This window comes from Humulus lupulus, chromosome 5 (genome assembly GCF_963169125.1).
Source record: "Humulus lupulus chromosome 5, drHumLupu1.1, whole genome shotgun sequence".
Lineage (NCBI taxonomy): Eukaryota > Viridiplantae > Streptophyta > Magnoliopsida > Rosales > Cannabaceae > Humulus > Humulus lupulus.
Genome location: NC_084797.1, coordinates 234619916 through 234639106, shown reverse-complemented (window position 1 = coordinate 234639106; position 19191 = coordinate 234619916). Strand labels below are relative to the sequence as shown.

The 19191-nt window shown below is 34.2% G+C and overlaps 3 protein-coding genes across 3 annotated transcripts; 1 reads left to right on the top strand and 2 right to left on the bottom strand.

Moving 5' to 3' along the window:
• Positions 1–224: 224 nt before the first annotated feature.
• On the top strand, positions 225–2382 carry LOC133778413 (5-amino-6-(5-phospho-D-ribitylamino)uracil phosphatase, chloroplastic). The gene is made up of 2 exons (XM_062218327.1): positions 225–369; positions 886–2382. Exon 2 carries the CDS (start codon positions 986–988, stop codon positions 2126–2128), a length of 1143 nt encoding a protein of 380 aa, XP_062074311.1. The 5' UTR covers positions 225–369; positions 886–985; the 3' UTR covers positions 2129–2382.
• Positions 2383–9526: 7144 nt separating this feature from the next.
• Positions 9527–13949, bottom strand: LOC133778412 (uncharacterized). The gene is made up of 2 exons (XM_062218326.1): positions 11421–13949; positions 9527–11329 (listed from the first exon to the last, which is right to left on the bottom strand). Exon 1 carries the CDS (start codon positions 13727–13729, stop codon positions 12779–12781), a length of 951 nt encoding a protein of 316 aa, XP_062074310.1. The 5' UTR covers positions 13730–13949; the 3' UTR covers positions 9527–11329; positions 11421–12778.
• Positions 9527–18870, bottom strand: LOC133780097 (pre-mRNA-splicing factor ATP-dependent RNA helicase DEAH1-like). Its single transcript, XM_062219975.1, has 4 exons — positions 15820–18870; positions 15397–15473; positions 15063–15124; positions 9527–11520 (listed from the first exon to the last, which is right to left on the bottom strand). The coding sequence occupies exon 1, from the start codon at positions 18728–18730 to the stop codon at positions 15836–15838; it is 2895 nt and encodes a 964-aa protein (XP_062075959.1). The 5' UTR covers positions 18731–18870; the 3' UTR covers positions 9527–11520; positions 15063–15124; positions 15397–15473; positions 15820–15835.
• Between the last annotated feature and the right edge of the window lie 321 nt (positions 18871–19191).

The window sequence follows — 19191 nt, the reverse complement described above, 5'->3', positions numbered from 1 at the left end:
TCGGAGCAAGATACACAATGGCCGTACCGTGAATATTTACTAAATTCCGGGGCAAAATCTTAATCTGTAGGTTTCTCTAATCTCACCCGTCTGTCACCTTCGCTTAAAAAACAGTGATATAATTATTCGCCACGTGCTTCTTTACTCGGTCACTTTCGCCGCCATGACCGACCGTTCTCTCTCTCTTTCTTTCCGAGCTTCTTCATATTATATAAGCCACAAAAAAAACACCATTCTCCCAGAAAATAAATAAATTCTAAATATGTATTAAAAGGTGAAGGAAGAGTTTCATCTAATCCTTCTCTTTCATAATTCTCAGTCTCTCTCTTCCTCTGATATTTCAGGGTTCAAATTCTTCTTCAATACCAGGTTTTCGTTTTTAGCTTTTTTTATTTTATGTATTTGTTTTGTTTTTCTGGATTGTTGAGGTGTTGTAGTTTTTTTTAATCTCAGTTTGTTTTGTATATACATATAGTTTTTTTTTGGGTATATATTTGGTTGGAATTGAAAATCTGGTTAAATTTGGAGTTTAAAAGAGTTGTCTTTTGCTGAGATTTTGGGGGTGTAATCTTCTCTATATATAGCGTGGTTCAGTAATTTTGGGTTTTTATGGCTTTTTAAGCTCTTGGCTATTGCTAATTTGGGGCTTAGGAGTTGGGTTTTAATTGGGGATAGTTGGTTTTAGCTTGAAGGGGGTGTTTATGGTGGTTCTTTGGCATTGATTTTGAGTCTGTGTGAGAAAGAAAAAAAGTGTTCTTTTCTTTACCTTTTTTCTGCTGCTAAAGAATAATAATATTAATAAATAAAAAATATCGACTTCTTTGCCCCATAGAGGATTGTTGCAGTGTAGTGCTAAATATATCCTAACTTGGGTAGGTGTTATAGGTTTCAAAGTTGGTTCTGGATTTGGATTTGGGTATTTTGTATAAGAAGAGGACTTGGTTATTCTAAGTTGGATTGAACTTTGTAAAACTCAGAAGCAAAGATGGTTGAATCATTAGCTGCAACAACATCTCTTCTTGGGCATAGACCTCTTTATGGAGGCTCTTTGGTTAAGGATGTGCCTAGCAAGAGAAAATCTCCTAAAACTTGTCATTTCCCTGTAACTAAATTCTATGGTCAAAGGCTTATTGCATCCTCTCCTTTGCCAAGATTGAAACTTGGTCTTTTGGTAGTTCCACCTATTAAGGCCCTTGCCATGGAGCTGACAAAAGAGGCTTATTCTTATAAGGAGGATAGGATTCCCCAGGATTGGAGTTATCAGATTGGTACTGGTTTAGAGGGAAAGCCTGGTTTGTGGCCACCAGAGAATAAAGCAGATAACCCATCACTGCATAATCCTTTGCTTCGACAAGAAAGAATGGGTTGCGGTTGGTTAGGTGCTATATTTGAGTGGGAAGGTGTTTTGATAGAAGATAACCCTGATCTCGAGAGGCAAGCTTGGCTCGTTCTTGCTGAAGAAGAAGGGAAGCCTCGCCCCCAAGCCTTCATTCTTCGAAGAGTAGAAGGTATGAAAAACGAGCAGGCAATCTCTGAAGTTCTTTGCTGGTCGAGAGATCCAGCTCAGCTGAGAAGAATGGCTGCTAGAAGGGAAGAAATTTACCAAGCTTTGCAGGGTGGTGTATACAGATTACGAGCAGGGTCTAAAGAGTTTGTAAATGTCTTGATGCATTACAAGATACCGATGGCATTGGTTTCTACACGTCCTAGAAAAGCTCTTGAGACTGCGATTGGAATGATCGGTATTGAAGGATACTTCAATGTGATTGTGGCTGCGGAGGATGTTCATAGGGGAAAGCCTGATCCAGAAATGTTTGTCTATGCTGCTCAGCTTCTACAGTTCATACCTGAACGCTGCATTGTGTTTGGTAATTCGAATCAAACTGTGGAAGCTGCCCATGATACTCGCATGAAGTGTGTGGCTGTTGCAAGCAAGCATCCAGTTTACGAGCTTGGGGCTGCAGATTTGGTGGTGAGACATCTCGACGAGCTCTCAGTGGTTGACTTGAAGAGTCTGGCTGCTGTTGAATCAGCTGAATTTGGTTCTGCAGAGCCAGAGATGGAACTTGAGGAAGAAGATGATAGATCATCCTCCACTTTAACAGCCGTTGATGATTATAACTGGTAACCGTGCGAATGTACAGTTCTTTATTCATTACTGATTCTTGATGATAATAGTTATATATTGACAATGCTGTGTATAAGGAGGCAAGGCAACAAAAAAGAAAAGAGGGAAAAAAGAGAAAGAAAAAAAAAGAATGCCAAAACCAAACAATAGGATCAGATTAAAGGTGGTCTCCATTAGACTACTTTAATGTTATCATATATATTCTCTGTACAGATTTATATATCTATATGTATGTATGGTACTTTCCAAGTTTATTCTCTCTGGTTTATTTGATGTTATTATATAGTATTATTATATCCATGAGAAAAAGCTTTGCACGACTCGGTCTTTGATGTCTTTGATACCTTTGATGATAGATCCTAACTCAGCTAACACAACAATTTAAAGTGTAAAGAGTAGTCTTTGAGCCTTGCACTTATGGTGATATGCCCATACAAAAAAAAAAAAATTGGTATTTTGTATTTTTTTTTCATTTTTTTTTGTAATTATCTTAATCTTGGTTGTCTCTGAGGTTTTCTGATCTTGTCTGCCATTAACATAGTAAGGGTTTGGTTCCACTAAAAAATGAAAAATCATATACAATTATTATTTAGATTTTTTTTTAAATGTAAAAATGACATGAGTATGAATTTAATCAAATAATTACTTGTTTTTTCTAACCAATTTAATATTTTTTTATTTTGTCATTTCTATCTCTGAAAATGGGTTTGATTAAGTTAATAAATAACTAATGTTTAATATTTTTAAAACCAAATGCATAGATTATGTGTGAAAGTCAATCACTCCAAAAATAATAATAACTTATAAGGTGAAAATCATTCATTAATCTCATACATGTGGGATTCTCATACTCAATTGATGTGGGATTTTAATAGACAGTATTACATTCCTGTTAAATACAAACACACATGGTTTAATCTTTTATTTAAACTCAGACACACATGGTTTAATCTTTTATTTAAACAACTTAACATACTAAGGTATCCTTAATAGATAGTGTAGATTTTGGTGAAAAATTAATTAAGTCATTTAATTTTTATTGAAATATACAAAATAAAATTAAACAAATAAATAATGTTTTTTTAAAAAGCTTGGATTATACTTTTCCTAATTTGTATGAGAAAATTTATTAAATAAAAAACACAAAGTATGAGAAACACAATTGCCAACTAATTAAATATGGAAGCTAAATTATGTTAAAAAAAATTAATTATAGAAGCTAAATTTAAAAACAAAATACATTAGCCAAATAGGAGTTCTATTGTAATTAACATTCTACTATTATCTCTCAAATCTCAGTCATACAAATCCTTTCTCTCTCCAAATCTAGCCACACTAATCCTTTCTCTCTCTAAACCTAGCCACACCATCCCCTCCAGCTGTGGCCAGCGCAAATCCCTTCTAGCTCCGGCAAATCTGTGACCCCAAAGCAGAACCCAGCTCCGACGAATTCGCGACCCTCCGTTCGAGACCATAGGTGCGACACCACCAGGTGCGATGCGCACCCATCTCCACGGTGAACCACCTCTAGCTTTGGCCGTGGTGTCGATGCGCACCAGCTCCACAGAAAATATGGGAAACTAAACCCATAAATATGAAAATTCTTAAAAAAATCCATAGAATATATATTTTTAAAAAAGCCATATTTTTGCACTTTATTAAAAACTCATTTAAAATGTAATTTCCTCATTAATGGGATAAATTATATTAATTAGTGGCAAAATGTTAGCTCAAAAGTGTAAAATTTATTGTGTGTCAAATTTGACCAATATTGTATTTTGTGTGTCAAATTTGACACAACTTTTAACATAACACATATTTTATAACACTATTGAAGTCATATATTTTTTAGAATATGCTAAAATACAACAATACACCACTGTTATAACACTTTATTAAAGAAAGATGACCTAACACAAAATATATACTTCTTTAAAAAAGATTAATTTATCTAACTAATTTTTTTATGCACGGTATTAAAAAAATTCTCCAACAAAATGATTTATGTGGAAATTATGTGAGGTATGGATTTTTTTAACTTTCATTTCATAAATATGGACATTTTAAGGTTTTCCTTAGTCTATAAATTTTTCCTAACTTAAGCTAATTGTGTGGAAGAATATTTCCATATTTTTAATTTTTTTCAAATAAAGCCATATTTTATTTATTAGTTTGTTATTTAAAGATTTGTGTTATTATTTTGGGTATTTTTGTCATTACATCTCATTTATTTTAAAATATATATCTATTTTGTAACATATATCTTTTTTTTTCTTTTTTTTTATTTATTTTACAAAAATAAATCATTTTTTTTATTATTTTGTCTACTCAATATGTGTAAATACACGTATATAACATGGGTAAAATTGAAATTTGGAATAATTTTATTTATTTATTTTAATTTTAATTTGAATGTATAAAAAATGTCAAAATATATATTATAACATGAAAATAAAAGTGATTGATGTAACATCACAACTAGGAATATTGTTAAGGGCACTCTTTATCTAAAATAGAATGTTCATGCTTAATTTTTTATTTTATTTTTGTATTTTGTTGTTAATTTTGATATAGATTGCAGAGTACCAAGTTACTTTTTGTTGTTGTCTTTGTTATACTTGTAATTGTTATGCGTTACTTTTATGGTGTCTAAGAAGTATTGCAAAGTATCATATGTTATTTTTTGTTGTTGTATTTATTAATTTTATAAATTGCAAGGTACCAAGTTACTTTTTGTTGTTGCATTTCTTACACTTGTAATTGTTCTAGGTTCTTTTTATAGTGTCAAAAAAATACAAGGTTACTTTTTATAGTAGCTATGTGGAGGATTGATCTTGGATAGAGAGGTTGATATGAAGGAGATGCCACCTGATCAAAATCAATATATGTGTGTAAGCAATAGAAAATAGTCAATTGTTGTATATGTATCTTTAATGTTGACTATAAACATTTTGTTTTCTTCAATAACTTGGAAAATACTGGTGTTGTATGGTTTGACATGAAAAAAGATACATAAATAATATAAAATCACAACCAATAAGTGTATTATGAATAATGTAACCTAATACAAAATTAAACAAAACTTTAGAATACCAGGTTACATTATTTAAACATTGAAAAAAAATTATAAATAAGAAATTGTAGGTACCAGGTTACTTAATTGAGCAAAACAATGCATATAAACAATTGACAATGTACATTTTGCAATACCAGGGTATTTTTTTTATACCAATTAATGTTCCCCAAGGTCAATCAATTCAAATAGCATGTTCATACCATGTTACTTCATTAAGCTAAAATAATGAAATAAATAAAGTAATAGGTTGCTTTTTCCACTATGAGGTTACTTTTTCCAAAATCAATTAACATTCACCAAATTCAATAAATTAAAATTGGGAAATCTACCAAAATGCACTAAAACTTAAAATATATATATGAAAAATACGGTGCATTACAAAAATACGGAGCTTTTGTACAAAAACACGGAGGGGCATAAATGTAAATACGAAGTTGCAAAATTGTAAATAAAAACTAGTTATATGTGATGTTTTTGTGAACAATGTTTACAAACTTATAAACATTTGTTACAAAAATCAGTTTTTAACAAAACTAGTTTTATAACTAAAAAGTATATTTTTGTAACTAACATTTACAAAAATAATTTATAATTTTAACATCAAAATGATGGTAACAAAGATTTACAAATCTAATCTAAAAATATTCAAAATTTAAAATGGCGACTATTAACAACTATATTGTAACACACAATTATTAAACCAATAACAATTGGTACTACATTATAACAAGTAAACATATGTTACATTTTAGTAAAATAATTTTTACATTTTTGTGAACAATTTATGGAAGAAAAAAATGTCTTATAGACTACTTTATAACTAAAAAAAAAATCATTTTTGTAACAAATTTTTTTAAAACTAGAAAGTAAGAAATTTATTTTGTAGCTAACATTTTTAAAAATATTCAAATAATAATGATATTGTGATTATCTTTAACTGCATATTGTAACATATAATTATTAATATTAATTTCAATTAATTATATATTATAATGTATACACTATAATAATCTATATAAATGTAAATATTTCTTTTAATATTAATAAATAAATTTACATTGTATATATAATATGAAAGTAATAAAATAAAAAAGAAATATGTCATTTGTTTAATTAAGAATAGGGATATTTGCGGCGAAAATACTTAAGTTTTTCACTTTATAACACTTAAATACCTAAGTCTTGTTTTTAACGGCTAAAGTACCTTCCGTTAACATTTCTTGGCATCCGTTGGTACCTGGCCGTTAAGTACCAGGTAAGTGCCTACATGACACTTTTTGATTGGTTTAAGGGGATATTTTTAATTAAAAAATTCATTTATATATTTAAAAATTAAATAAAAATCTAATAAAAAATTAAAAATTATTTAAAATTCATATTTTAACTGAACTAAAATTAAATATCATTGATTAAATCACTAAAACTAAAAATATAATTAAAAATCTGATAATTAGCTAATTAAAAATTAAAACATTATCAAAATTAAAATAATTAAGAGCTAAAGAATGAATTGTTTCCAGATTTACAAACCCAAGCTTGTTCATATTCACGAACAATTACAAAACTTATATTCTCAAATCATAAAAAATTAACATTTCAATCGAATCTCATAATCAAAACTAATCTCAAAATCTGTACAAATCAATGCATTTATTTTATCGTCATCAAACCATTGTTTTAATTATCTTCAACACTATCAACATCATTATTCATATAAAACCCCAAAACCATTTTTCAACAATTATCGGTACCATTTCACATACACAGAAAAAAAAACTCCATAAACAAGTTGAGACCATTGTAGCTCTTCCCTTCTTGTTGCTTGCGAGTTTAGCGCCCAATGTTCTCAGTCCATGACCCAACACCGAATACTCCAAACACACTCGAATCTCGTTGAAAACCCAATTTCTGGAAACGAATACTCCAATGAAAACCCAACACCGATTTGTTCACGATTTGTTCACGTCGAACACCATCCGTATAGATTTGTCTTCTCTAGCCCCAACTATGACTACCCAGATCTGAGAAGCACCAACCCAGCCGACACCGACTATTGATCTAAGAAGCCCCGAACTCGACAGTACTATCCCCAAGATCTGAGAAGCACCAACCCCGCCGACTTCGACTATTGATCTGAGAAGCCCCGAACTCGACAGTACTATCGCCAAGATCTGAGAAGCTTGCAAACCTCCGTCTCCGATCTCCGTCACACCATAACTCCACCCCGTCGCATTGCCAGTCGCCCCAAAACTCCGGTGGTGGTAGACCTGGGAAGAAGAAGAAGAAGAAGAAGAAGAAGAAAGGGGAAATGGAGAGACCAAGCTTTGGTTTTTCAGTTTTTAAGTTTTAGATTTTATTAGTTATTAACAAGATTTTTGTTTTATTTTTTATTAGTCTTTTAGTTTTAGGAAATTTAATTAATGATTTTTAAATTTAATTTATATTAAAAAAATGAATTTCAAATCATTTTTTATTTTTTATTAGACTTTTAATGATTTTTATTTAATTTTTAAATATATAAATGGATTTTTTAATTAAAAATATCCACTTAGACCAATCAAAAAGTGACATGTAGGCACTTACCTGGTACTTAAGGGCTAGGTACCAACGGATGCCAAGAAATGTTAACGGAAGGTATTTTAACCGCTAAAAACAAGACTTAAGTATTTAAGTGTTATAAAGTGAAAAACTTATATATTTTCGCCGCAAATATCTCCTAAGAATATTATATATATATGAATACCCATACATCATCAATGTTTTTATATTCAATTAATATATCTCATATAAATAATTTAATTTAATTCTATCACAGGAGAAGAAAGGATTTATAGTATGCTTGGAAAAGCTTGAACGACTGTTTGTATATATAGACCGTATTTTAGTAATTATTTTGGATTACCGTATAAATCAATTTCTTTTTTTAAATTACCGTGTTAGTTGTAATTTTTCCATTAAAATTACAGTACATCCTAGGTTACTTCATTAAGCTAAAAAATGCTAAAAAATAAAAAATCTAATGGCAAGTTACTTTTGCCAAAATCAATTGATCCTTACATTATTCAATCAATAAAAATTATAACTACCAGCTTATTTTTTGTGGCAAATATAGTAAATAATCAAGTGACAAGTAACTTTGTAGTCCTAGTTGGACAAGCAAGTTATCTTCTAGGTTACTTTATTTAGAGACAAACAACAAAATAGAGCAACACACATAAAACCATAGAAATGTTGATATTATGAACAACGGATTAACATGTGAAATCAAGCAAAATTAAACCTATATAGCAAACCTTCAATCAATATAATTTATAGTTCATATCAAATCTAACTCATACAAAATTGCAATTTCAATTTTGCTTACCTATTTTTGTATCCCTAAAAAGTCTCTATGGAAGAAGATGAATGGAAATCATTTTCTCTGGCAACATGAACTTGCTATAGCAAAGAACACCATCTGAAAAAATGGAGAATCTTGGATGAGAAATTTTTTTGGAGGTTCTCAACTTCACAACGTGAATTTTTTTCCCCAATTTGATTACCTCGACAAAACCCACCACTTCATTGAACTGTTAGGCGGCCTCGTAAGCACCATGACAACCTAGATCGAAATACATGGTGAGCATGGAGATGATGAAGATGCATAGTAAGAGATGGAGAGAGAGATTATAGTGTGAGTACAAGAGAAAGAGAGAGTGAAGATCATATTCGATGATGAAGAGATGAAAAGAGGGAAAAAAGCTATTAGGGCTTTATGAAAATTTAACTTATATTAGAATTAAAAAGTTTCCATATTTAATTTTTTTTAATTCTTATTTCCAAAATATTAACAAAAACTTAAAAAAGGCACATATATGTAAATGGTTGTTAAAAATTCCATATTTATATAAAAAACACATGATTTATTTAGTTTTCACAAATAATTATTTATGTTAATTTTACGATCTCTTCACAAAATGTCATTCAAACTTGCTAAACCCATCACGAGCCATAGACTCGACTCCACGCAAAGACCCATTTTCAGATTTTGTCCCAAATTGTCATCACAACCCATCTTATTTTGGTTTTGAAAACTCAGCATCAAAACAGCAGCCACAAATACAATTCACAAGCACAGTCTTTTCCATCGTAGAGAAGAGAACTCAAGTTTCATAGATTCAATTTTACGTTAATAGTTGGGATTATATTTTTACTTGAACTGATTTGGATTTTGATTTTTTGGATTACTTCCTATCCTTTTATTCTGGCTGCTGTTGAATCAGCTGATATTAATAATGGATAAACTATTGACAATGCAACAAAGAAGCAAGGCAACAAAGAAGAAAAATAAATAAATCACACCTTGGGTCTCCAATATTTTCTTAATGTATCATTAGAACAATACCCACTGTCTTGCAAAGCAAGGACACTCGTAAAACCTCCAAAGCACAAGTGCACAACAAACAAAGATCTCGTATGCATAATACAAGTATATCTAGGATGGGGATGACTACGGTGTGGATACTTTTTTGGCTGTACTGGTACAGCCAGTTTTTGTTTTTGGATTATTTTCTACACTTCAATAATTTTTTATATAATCGTATATATTGTAACATTTAAGACATTCTACAAATTTCCAAAAAATTATGAATAAATTACAGTGCCGAAAACAATGTGTTGCACTCGTGCTTATTTTTTGGTATAAACGTGTAAAATTCAGCTGTTAAATTTTTATTTTTGGCACCGTAAATTATTCAGAATTTCTTAAATTTGCAAGATGTTTTTAATGATTACAATGTATAACATCATATAAAAAAATTGGAAAAAAAAAAAAATCAAAGTGTAAGAAATATAAAAATGTTGCACCGGTGCAGCCACTTACCCTATCTAATATAATTGTGGCTAACTCGAAATCGGTCTCATTTCAAGATGAAGTGACAAATTCAGCAATACATAACAAACGAAACCTCATCCTATCCTAGCCATACTTAATGGTACTAGAGTCATACTTCATCCTATCCTACAGACGAATCTCTATTTCAGATCATGGCAAACAAAACCTCATCTACAAGTTCTAGTGCCCCTATAATATCACCATTGTCACTTACTCCTTCTCCATCTTTCCGTAAGTCCACAACCAACAACCTTGACTTTCTTTATGAACTATCATCTGTTCCTGAAGAAAACAAGATTACCAATAACAACCTTCCTTTGATTAACTCATACCAAATCTTCCCAAAATTCATTACTCATTTTACCCGGTCCATTAAAGCACTCATCAAACCATCCTACAAAGCCCCAAAAGAATATATCCAAGCTTCTAAATTCAGCGAGTGTCAATTGAGACCTACTCCTGAGGTCCAATTCGTTACTTTACAAATCCCTCCTGAATTTATTCCCGAGTGGATTGTGCAAGGATTCACCCATATTCATTTTGGTGCCATTCGCTTAGCTATTTCCCTTCATGGCCGAAAGGGCCTTCCAATCGGCTGTCGAACGGGTCTGCTCGACACCCGAATGAGGATATACCATCAAGCAAGCATAGAAACTACATTAAACGCATGAACATTAATAACTACACTGTTTCCTAACTTTAATATGTCTCTCAAAGACAACCGCTTTCAAAGTAGAGGTCCAACTTTCTGCAATTGACCAAGATCTTACTTCCATTGGAGCTACTCTTCACTACCAGATGGCATATAGACTCCAACAGCTGAAGAAGCATTACTGGTCTCAATAGACTCTACCCAAGTTCCAACATGCACTCATATTCCAAGGCAAATCTCTACAGATGATCTTATGAAGATTTTGCCCAGTTCATGGATAACAAACTATGAGATGCTCCATCAACCTCAAAAAGTTGTCCAGACTCTTACTAAACCATCTTATCACAAGAAAGAAGATGACTCTGTCGAAATAATCTTTGACAGAACTCAAACAAAGACTCACAATTGCTTTATCACCCAGTATATGATGGCCTCTGTCACACCAGCTGATGTGGAAATCCAATCATTTGATTCTCAAGGCATCCCTATATATGCCTTCGAAAATTCAGATGGACATAAGTATTGGGATGTTTGCAACTGCAAAAGCTGCTTAAAAATAGAAGAAGACCTCATTGCTCAGGAAAACGACTTAAGCAACAGCTAGATCAAGGAGAAAAATGAATAGAATTGTTAGGCCAACCCTCTGGAAAGTTTGACTATATAGTAAAATATTATGCTCCCAAATACTTACCTGAATCTCCTCTAGGATCAACTAGATGAGACATTGAGCTTCCTCCAACAGGCTCCCAAGAGTCTCAACTTTCGGCTCCTCAACAGAACGTTTTGCCATGCTACAAAAAAGCAGCAAAATGGATGCAACATCATGGAGAAGTTTTTCCTGCTCAAAATCAATTCCACAAGTATGTATGATGACTACTACTGATTAGGGCTGAGCATAAAATCTGAAAAACCGAAAAAACCGTGTACACCGACCTACCGAACACCGAAAAAACCAAAACCGTTTAAACCGAAAACCGAAAAAACCGCCGACGGTGCAAACTGCCACTGTTCGGTCGGTTTTGAAATTTTGGGTGAACCGACCAATAAAATCGAAACCGACCGAACTTAATAAAATAATAATATATAATTATTAATTATTAAAATTTGTACTTTTAATTATGTTTCAAACTTTAAAATTTGTAAATGTAATTATGTTCTATATATTTATGTTTTAAAAATGCACAAAAATGAATTCCAACAATCCAAAATTTTTAATTAAAACTTTCAAAAAAAAAAAAAAACAATAATCAATTCGGTTTAACCGACCAAACCGCGGTCCAAAACGGTCGGTTTTTTTTTAAACTGGTTTGGTTCGGTCGGTTTTTGGATTGCACCAATCCGGACCGAAAACCGAATTCTGGATTTTTTGTTGTGAAAAAACCGCCCAAACCGACCGATGCTCACCCCTACTACTGATTATGAGTCGGATTTTCCTCCTCTCAAGAGATTTGATAAACAAGACGACCAAGGTATGGTCTTTCACCAACTAAATGTTCAAAACCTCACAACCAGGAACACGGACGGGTCTCTCAAAAAAGTATCTCTGGCCGAAGAAGTTCTCAACTGGCAATGAGAAAATATGATTGCCCCAAACAAGGTCTTAAAGCAAGTCGAGTTACAAAATACTAGAATAGAGACAGCAGTAAAACAATCTCAGACTATTGTCATCGATAAACTTACTGCAAAGATCCAACAAACTCATGAAGAGCTTCTAGCCATCATCAAAGCAAACTCAGTCCCGAGGCCAGTATTCCTGGCAAAAGAAGCCGAGATGAAGAGCCTTAAAATCATTCTTGGACCAAGAAAGGTTCAAACCAGCTTACCAAGTCCAAATGGACATCGGGACTTCATCTCGGCTTCTTTTGCCAGGAATACTGGCATCGGGACTGAGTTTGCTTTGATGATGGCTAGAAACTCTTCATGAGTTTGTTGGATCTTTGCAGTGAGTTTATTGATGACAGTAGTCTGAGATTGTTTTACTGCCGTCTCTATTCTGGTATTTTGTAACTCGACTTGCTTTAAGACATTGTTTTGGGCAATCATATTTTCTCATTGCCAGTTGAGAACTTCTTCGGCCGGAGAAACTTTTTTGAAAGACTCATTCGCGTTCTTGGTTGTGGGGTTTTGAACCTTTGGTTGGTGAGAGACCGTACCGTGGTCGTCTTGTTTATCAAATCTCTTGAGAGGAGGAAAATCTGACTCATAATCAGTAGTAGTCATCATACATACTTGTGGAATTTGTTGGAATTGATTTTGAGCAGGAAAAGCTTCTCCATGATGTTGCATCCATTTTGCTGTTTTTTTATAGCATGGAAAAACGTTTTGTTGAGGAGCCGAAAGTGGAGGCTCTTGGGAGCCGGTTGGAGGAAGCTCAATGTCCCATCTAGTTGGTTCTGGAAGAGAGTCAGGTAAGTCTTTGGGAGCAGAATATTTAACTATATAGTCAAACTTTCCAGAGGGTTCGCCTAACAATCCTATTCCTTTTTCTTCTTGATTTAGTTGTTGCTCAAGTCGTTTTCCTGAGTTAGGACGTCGCTTTTGCTTTGGGAGGTCTTCTTCTATTTTTAGGCAGCTTTTGTAGTTGCAAACATCCCAACATTTATGTCCATCCAAAGATTCGAAAGCATAAATAGGGCTACCTTGAGAATCAAAGGATTGGATTTCCACATGAGCTGGTGTGATAGAGGCCATCATATACTGGGTGGTAAAGCAACTGGGAGTCTTTGTTTGAATTTTGTCAAAGATTATTTCGACAGAGGCATCTTCTTTCTTGTGATAAGATGGTTCAGTAAGAGTCTGGACAAATTTTTGAGGTTGATGGAGCATCTCATAGTTTGTTATCCATGAATTGGGCAAAATCTTCATAAGATCATCTGTAGAGATTTTCCTTGGAATATGAGTGCATGTTGGAACTTGGGTAGAGTCTACCAAGACCAGTAAGGCGTCTTCAGCTATTGGCAAAGAAAGATCTAGAGCGTGATCTTGGAGTCTGTATGCCATCTGGTAGTGAAGAGTAGCTCCAATGGAAGTAAGATCTTAGTCAATTCTAGAAAGTTGGACCTCTACTTTGAAAGCATCAGTCAAGCGGTTGTCTTTGAGAGACATTAAAGTTAGGAAACAGTGTAGTTATTACTGTTCTTGCGTTTAATGTAGTTTCTATGGTTGTAACTTGCTTGTTGGTATTTCCTCATTCGGGTGTCGAGCAGACCTATTCGACAGCCGATTGGAAGGCCCTTTCGGCCATGAAGGGAAATAGCTAAGCGAATGGCACCAAAATGAATATGGGTGAATCCTTACGCAATCCACTCGGGAATAAATTCAGGAGGGATTTGTAAAGTAACGAATTGGACCTCAGGAGTAGGTCTCAATTGACACTCGCTAAATTTAGAAGCTTGGATATATTCTTTTGGGGCTTTGTAGGATGGTTTGATGAGCGCTTTAATGGACCGGGTAAAAGGAGTAATGGATTTTGGGAAGATTTGGTATTGGGTTAATCAAATGAAGGTTGTTATTGGTAATCTTGTTTTCTTCATGAACATATGATAGTTCATAAAGAAAGTCAAGTTTGTTGGATGTGGACTTACGGAAAGATGAAGAAGGAGTAAGTGACAAGGGTGATATTATAGGAGCACTAGAGTTTGCAGAACTTGTAGATGAGGTATCGTTTGCCATGATCTGAAATAGAGATTCGTTGGTAGGATAGAATGAAGTATGGATCTAATACCATTAAGGTGTTTCTGCTATAAGTTAGTTAGACAAACTAACGAATTAATAAATCCAGTGGTATCGTAACAAACAAAATACAATTTGAGTATGTATATGTCCACCAATGGGGCCATTATACACATGGAGAGAGAGAGAGATGCTTATTCATACTAACACTCGTTACTTATTGATTATGAGGCAAGAGCTGACTCATGCAACTCTCAAAAGCTTCTTTAAATCCTTCTGCAAATGAGGAAAAGAAAATGCAAGAGTAAGAACAAGAAAAACCCAGAAATCTATTAGTTGGTTTGGTCAAGTAGAAGCTAATTCAATATATTATTGTGGGTGCATAACGGTCAACAACCTTCCCCTCTTTGTCCCCAAAAAGACTACCTTTGTTTGACTTCAAGTACTTGTAGATTGGAGCAGCATATATACATTTCAAAAAGAAAAAAAGAAAGGCTAAAATGATCATCTTATGGCAGTTGAAAAGAGACAAAAACTAACTAATATCATCTCAAGGAAAGAATTTTACTAAACAAGTCTCAATTATAGCATGAGTGAGAGAGCTAATTTCTGTTGAAAGCAATTAACAATGAGAGAGTAATATAATAGAGGCAAGGCAAACCTTGGTCTTTGTATTTCTGATACAACTGACTCAGCTCAGTGTAGTTTGAATTGGTCAAGCTACTGCACCAAAGATTTTAAAGGAACTGTTACTAAGCTAAATCAACAAATACACTAGGATATTTCATAACTGCAAAGCTTCCACTAACTAAACAAACAGTCACCCCTCATCCAAAAAAGAAAAAAGGTAAAAAAAAAAAACAGAGAAAATAAGTAAAAAGACTTTCAAACACGCTTTTTGGGTCTTTTCAGGTAAGACCCTTCAAAAACTGTGTGTAGTAGTAATCAAAGGAGGAAAAGATAATTGTGGAAATCAAAGCCAGTCAAAGTTATACCATTGTGAAGCAAAATTGACAATCAAGAGGAATTTTCTCTTGTCGATGTTGAGATTGACATCATTTCCCTTAGCATCCTGCAAATATAAGGAAAAGCAATACACTTAACTTGTGAAAAAAAATGACAGTATTTCAAATGCTAAAAAACTCTATCAAGAAAAGAATGAAAACAAGATTTATTAGCTGATTCATCAAAAACAAAGGAGAAACAAACCAAATGAAATCAATGTCGTAGCTATTGGCCAAAACTAAGATTAAAACATGTTCAAAGTTATGATCTTAAACATTACATCAGTATATATATATATAGTCCATCCGTACAATGTTTAAAAAAAAGAAAACCATGGAAAAACTAGTAGAACCCCAAAACTAGTACATGTGTAAAAAATCGTATTCACTTCAATCTTGTTCCTAAGTTGCAACCTGTTTTTTTTTTGTCCTATGATGCACGGTCTTCTCCACGAGGAATCTTCTTTGTACTCGAGTCTTCAACATCCTTAAGCTGGTAGTAATGTGGGGCTATTTCGACCAACCACTCTGGCTTTAGTTCTGTAACTTGTCTCATATATTCTTTGCTCGTAAGTACTAATTTATGGTATACAACCCATCTTGGAAGCACCTGGGCAAGCCCTGAGCTGGGGTGTATATGGATTGTTTGTGGATGCTTGACTGTTCGATAAGAGCCATACTTTTGCAGCCTAGCAGAATGAGGGAAGTAACCAGAAGTGATCGACTTCTTTATAGCTTCTAAATCATTGGGATTTGAGACTAGCTCAATCTCAACTCTCTCCAGAAGTCCCTCAAGTTGATCTCTGATATCTCTTGCACGTTTCATACTCCTAACTTGTATGTAATTATCGTAACACCATTGAGTTGAGTAATTTGTTTCTTTCCATGAAGTGTAGACCTTAAGCAGCGCAAGGTGGTCTCCAACATTCCCAAGATGAAAATTCATGCGTGCAGTGTCAGCATGGACTTGTTTGTCTTTTGGCCTGTAAAATATTGAATTGCCAATAGAGAGCATAGCAGCAATGGAAATGATTTGATCTGAGCACTTGTACTTCTCTGAAGCAACAATGGCTTTCGACAGCATGGGATCAAGAGGAAATTCTGCCATCCTTCTACCCACTTTGGTCAACTCACCCACTTCATTTAAGCCACCCAAGGCAAAAAGCAGTTCCAATGCTTTTAGTATTGCTTCAGAAGGTGGTGGATCCATGAAATCAAAATGTAATAAGTCACGAATACCAAGGATCTTGAGCATAAGAACCACATGTGCAAGATTAGTTCGTTGTATTTCTGGCATAGTATTATCATCTAAATTATTGTAATAGTTGTAAGCAGTATATAATCGAAAGCACTTACCTGGGCCTGTTCGACCAGATCGACCTGCCCTCTGATTTGCTGATGCCTTGGATATTGGAGTGATTAGCAACGACTCCATTCCAGTCCTTGGATTGTACGACTTTAACTTGCAAAAACCTGGATCAATGACATATTTAATCCCATCAATGGTTAGTGATGTCTCAGCAATATTCGTGGCAAGGACAACCTTCCTTGCCCCTTCAGGCGTTGGTTTGAATATTTTAGATTGTACCTCTGTTGGCAGGTTGGCATATATGGGGCAGATGATCAACTCAGCAATCTTTGCCCCAAGACCCCTTATTCTGTTCTTCATAATTTCTTCTGCTGTCTCAATCTCTTCTTGGCCAGTAAGGAACACCAATATATCCCCAGGTGGCTGTGTCACATGGATTTGAAGTGCACTCACAATTGCAGCATCTAAGTAATCAGCTTCAGGCACTTTTGTATAATGTATTTCTACAGGATACCGTCTACCAGGGATGTTATAAATTGGTGCAGAATCAAAGTAGCCACTGAACTTCTCTGCATCCAGTGTAGCACTTGAAATAAGCAACTTCAGATCAGGCCTTAACCGAGCAATGTCTTTTAGTAAGCCAAAAAGAATGTCAGTTGAGAGTGTCCTTTCATGGGCCTCATCCACCATCACCCCGCTGTAGCTCGCCAGATCAGGTTCTCCGAGAAACTCCCGCAACAACACTCCATCTGTCATGTACTTTAGAACAGTCTTGTGAGATGTACAATCTTCAAAACGAATGGAATAACCAACCTCATGCCCAAGTTTGACACCCATTTCTTGAGCAACCCTGGCTGCAACTCTCATAGCAGCAACTCGCCGTGGCTGCGTACATCCAACTTTCCCACGTTTTGTGTACCCAGCTTCATGAAGATACTGAGGAATCTGCGTGGTCTTTCCCGAGCCCGTTTCACCAACAATAACCAGAACCTGATGATCATTCATAGCTTGGAGCAACCCTTCACGGTGTTGGTAAATGGGCAAACCTTTCCTCTCCTCCTGCAGCTTCTCAAAGGCTGATTCTGCAATTGACTTCTCATGTAAATCATCACGTTGAACAGAAAACTCATCACCATCCATAACAGAGGCCTTGATAAAATCAACCCTGTCGTCGAACACAAACTGGTAATCATCATCAGACCTTTGCTTTTTATTTCTTGAACCATATTTCAATGTTGCCCTGCCAATTTGATGTTCTTCCCAGGCTTCAAAAGGGTTCTTTTTGTCTCCAGCAGTTGGGTCCCTGCAACGTTGCACAGCCACAGCAAATCTCTTCTCCTGATCAACACCAGCATCCTGATCATCATAGGCATCAGGCATCCTATACTCACTTACATAATCAGTTGCCTCTGTCTCTGTCTGTTTCTCCACAAGCTCATATATTCCCTTCTTATACCTCAATTCACGATTTTCTGCTTCACTAAGTTTCTTACCTTCAAATAGATACTGCTCATCTTTTATGTCATCTCTAATTTCCTCGAGCTTCTTTTGTTCTCGTTTCTTCAAATATTCTTGTCTTGAAAACCTTCTTAAAGTATCAAGATCATTATACCTTCGAATAGCCTTATCTTCATCCTTTTTCGATAACTTTGACTCCGTTAACATTTCTCCATCTGAGTCTGCTCGTCTTCTCACTTGTCTCTGCTCATCGTCATCGTCATCCAGTAGAGCATACGTCTTCCTCGCAACCATGGCCGCTTCTTTCTCACGCTTCTGATAAACACTCAACCCGGATGATGCTTTATGAGGCACTCTGTTGTAGATTTCTTCAGCAAACACACGAGTTTCCATGGAAGAAGATAATCCAAACTCCACAAGCTTACTCATCACATCAGTTGGTGAATTTGATTGCTTAGATAACCCAATCAAATACTGAACAAGGGTTGGTTGAGAATATCCCAACAATGACATTAATTTGTCAGATACCCACGTCTTCAAATTGCCGTCTCTCGCCATTTTTGCAAAACAACGACGAAAAATTCAATCCCAACTTTATGTTTGGTAGGAGAGAAAATGGTTGGAAATAAAAGTTGAGAAGAAAATGTACGCTTGGATGGGAAGAAAATTACTGATAATTTGATATCTTAAATCCTAGTTCTCTACAATCTATATATTCATATAAAATGAGTTTTATTTTAATTTTAATTTTATAAGTTTACGGAACAAGACAAAATTAACATACTTACAAATGATTAAGTCATCTAGTTAAAGACTGATACTATGAAATGATGTAATTAAGCAACCATAATCAAATATTATTAGAGTTTTTCTTTTAATAAGGCTATAAATTCAATCATAATTTTAACTTTATTTTTCTTATTTTACTTTTCCTATAGTTCTATTAACTTTGGTTTTAATAATTCAAAGAATGATGTCGGGTGGAAGATTCGTATTCAACAATGGCAGTGGGACAGGTT

Coding starts and splice junctions, on each gene's coding strand:
- LOC133778413 (XM_062218327.1), top strand. CDS start 986: ATGGTTGAATCATTAGCTGCAACAACATCTCTTCTTGGGCATAGACCT.
- LOC133778412 (XM_062218326.1), bottom strand. CDS start 13,729: ATGGCATACAGACTCCAAGATCACGCTCTAGATCTTTCTTTGCCAATA.
- LOC133780097 (XM_062219975.1), bottom strand. CDS start 18,730: ATGGCGAGAGACGGCAATTTGAAGACGTGGGTATCTGACAAATTAATG.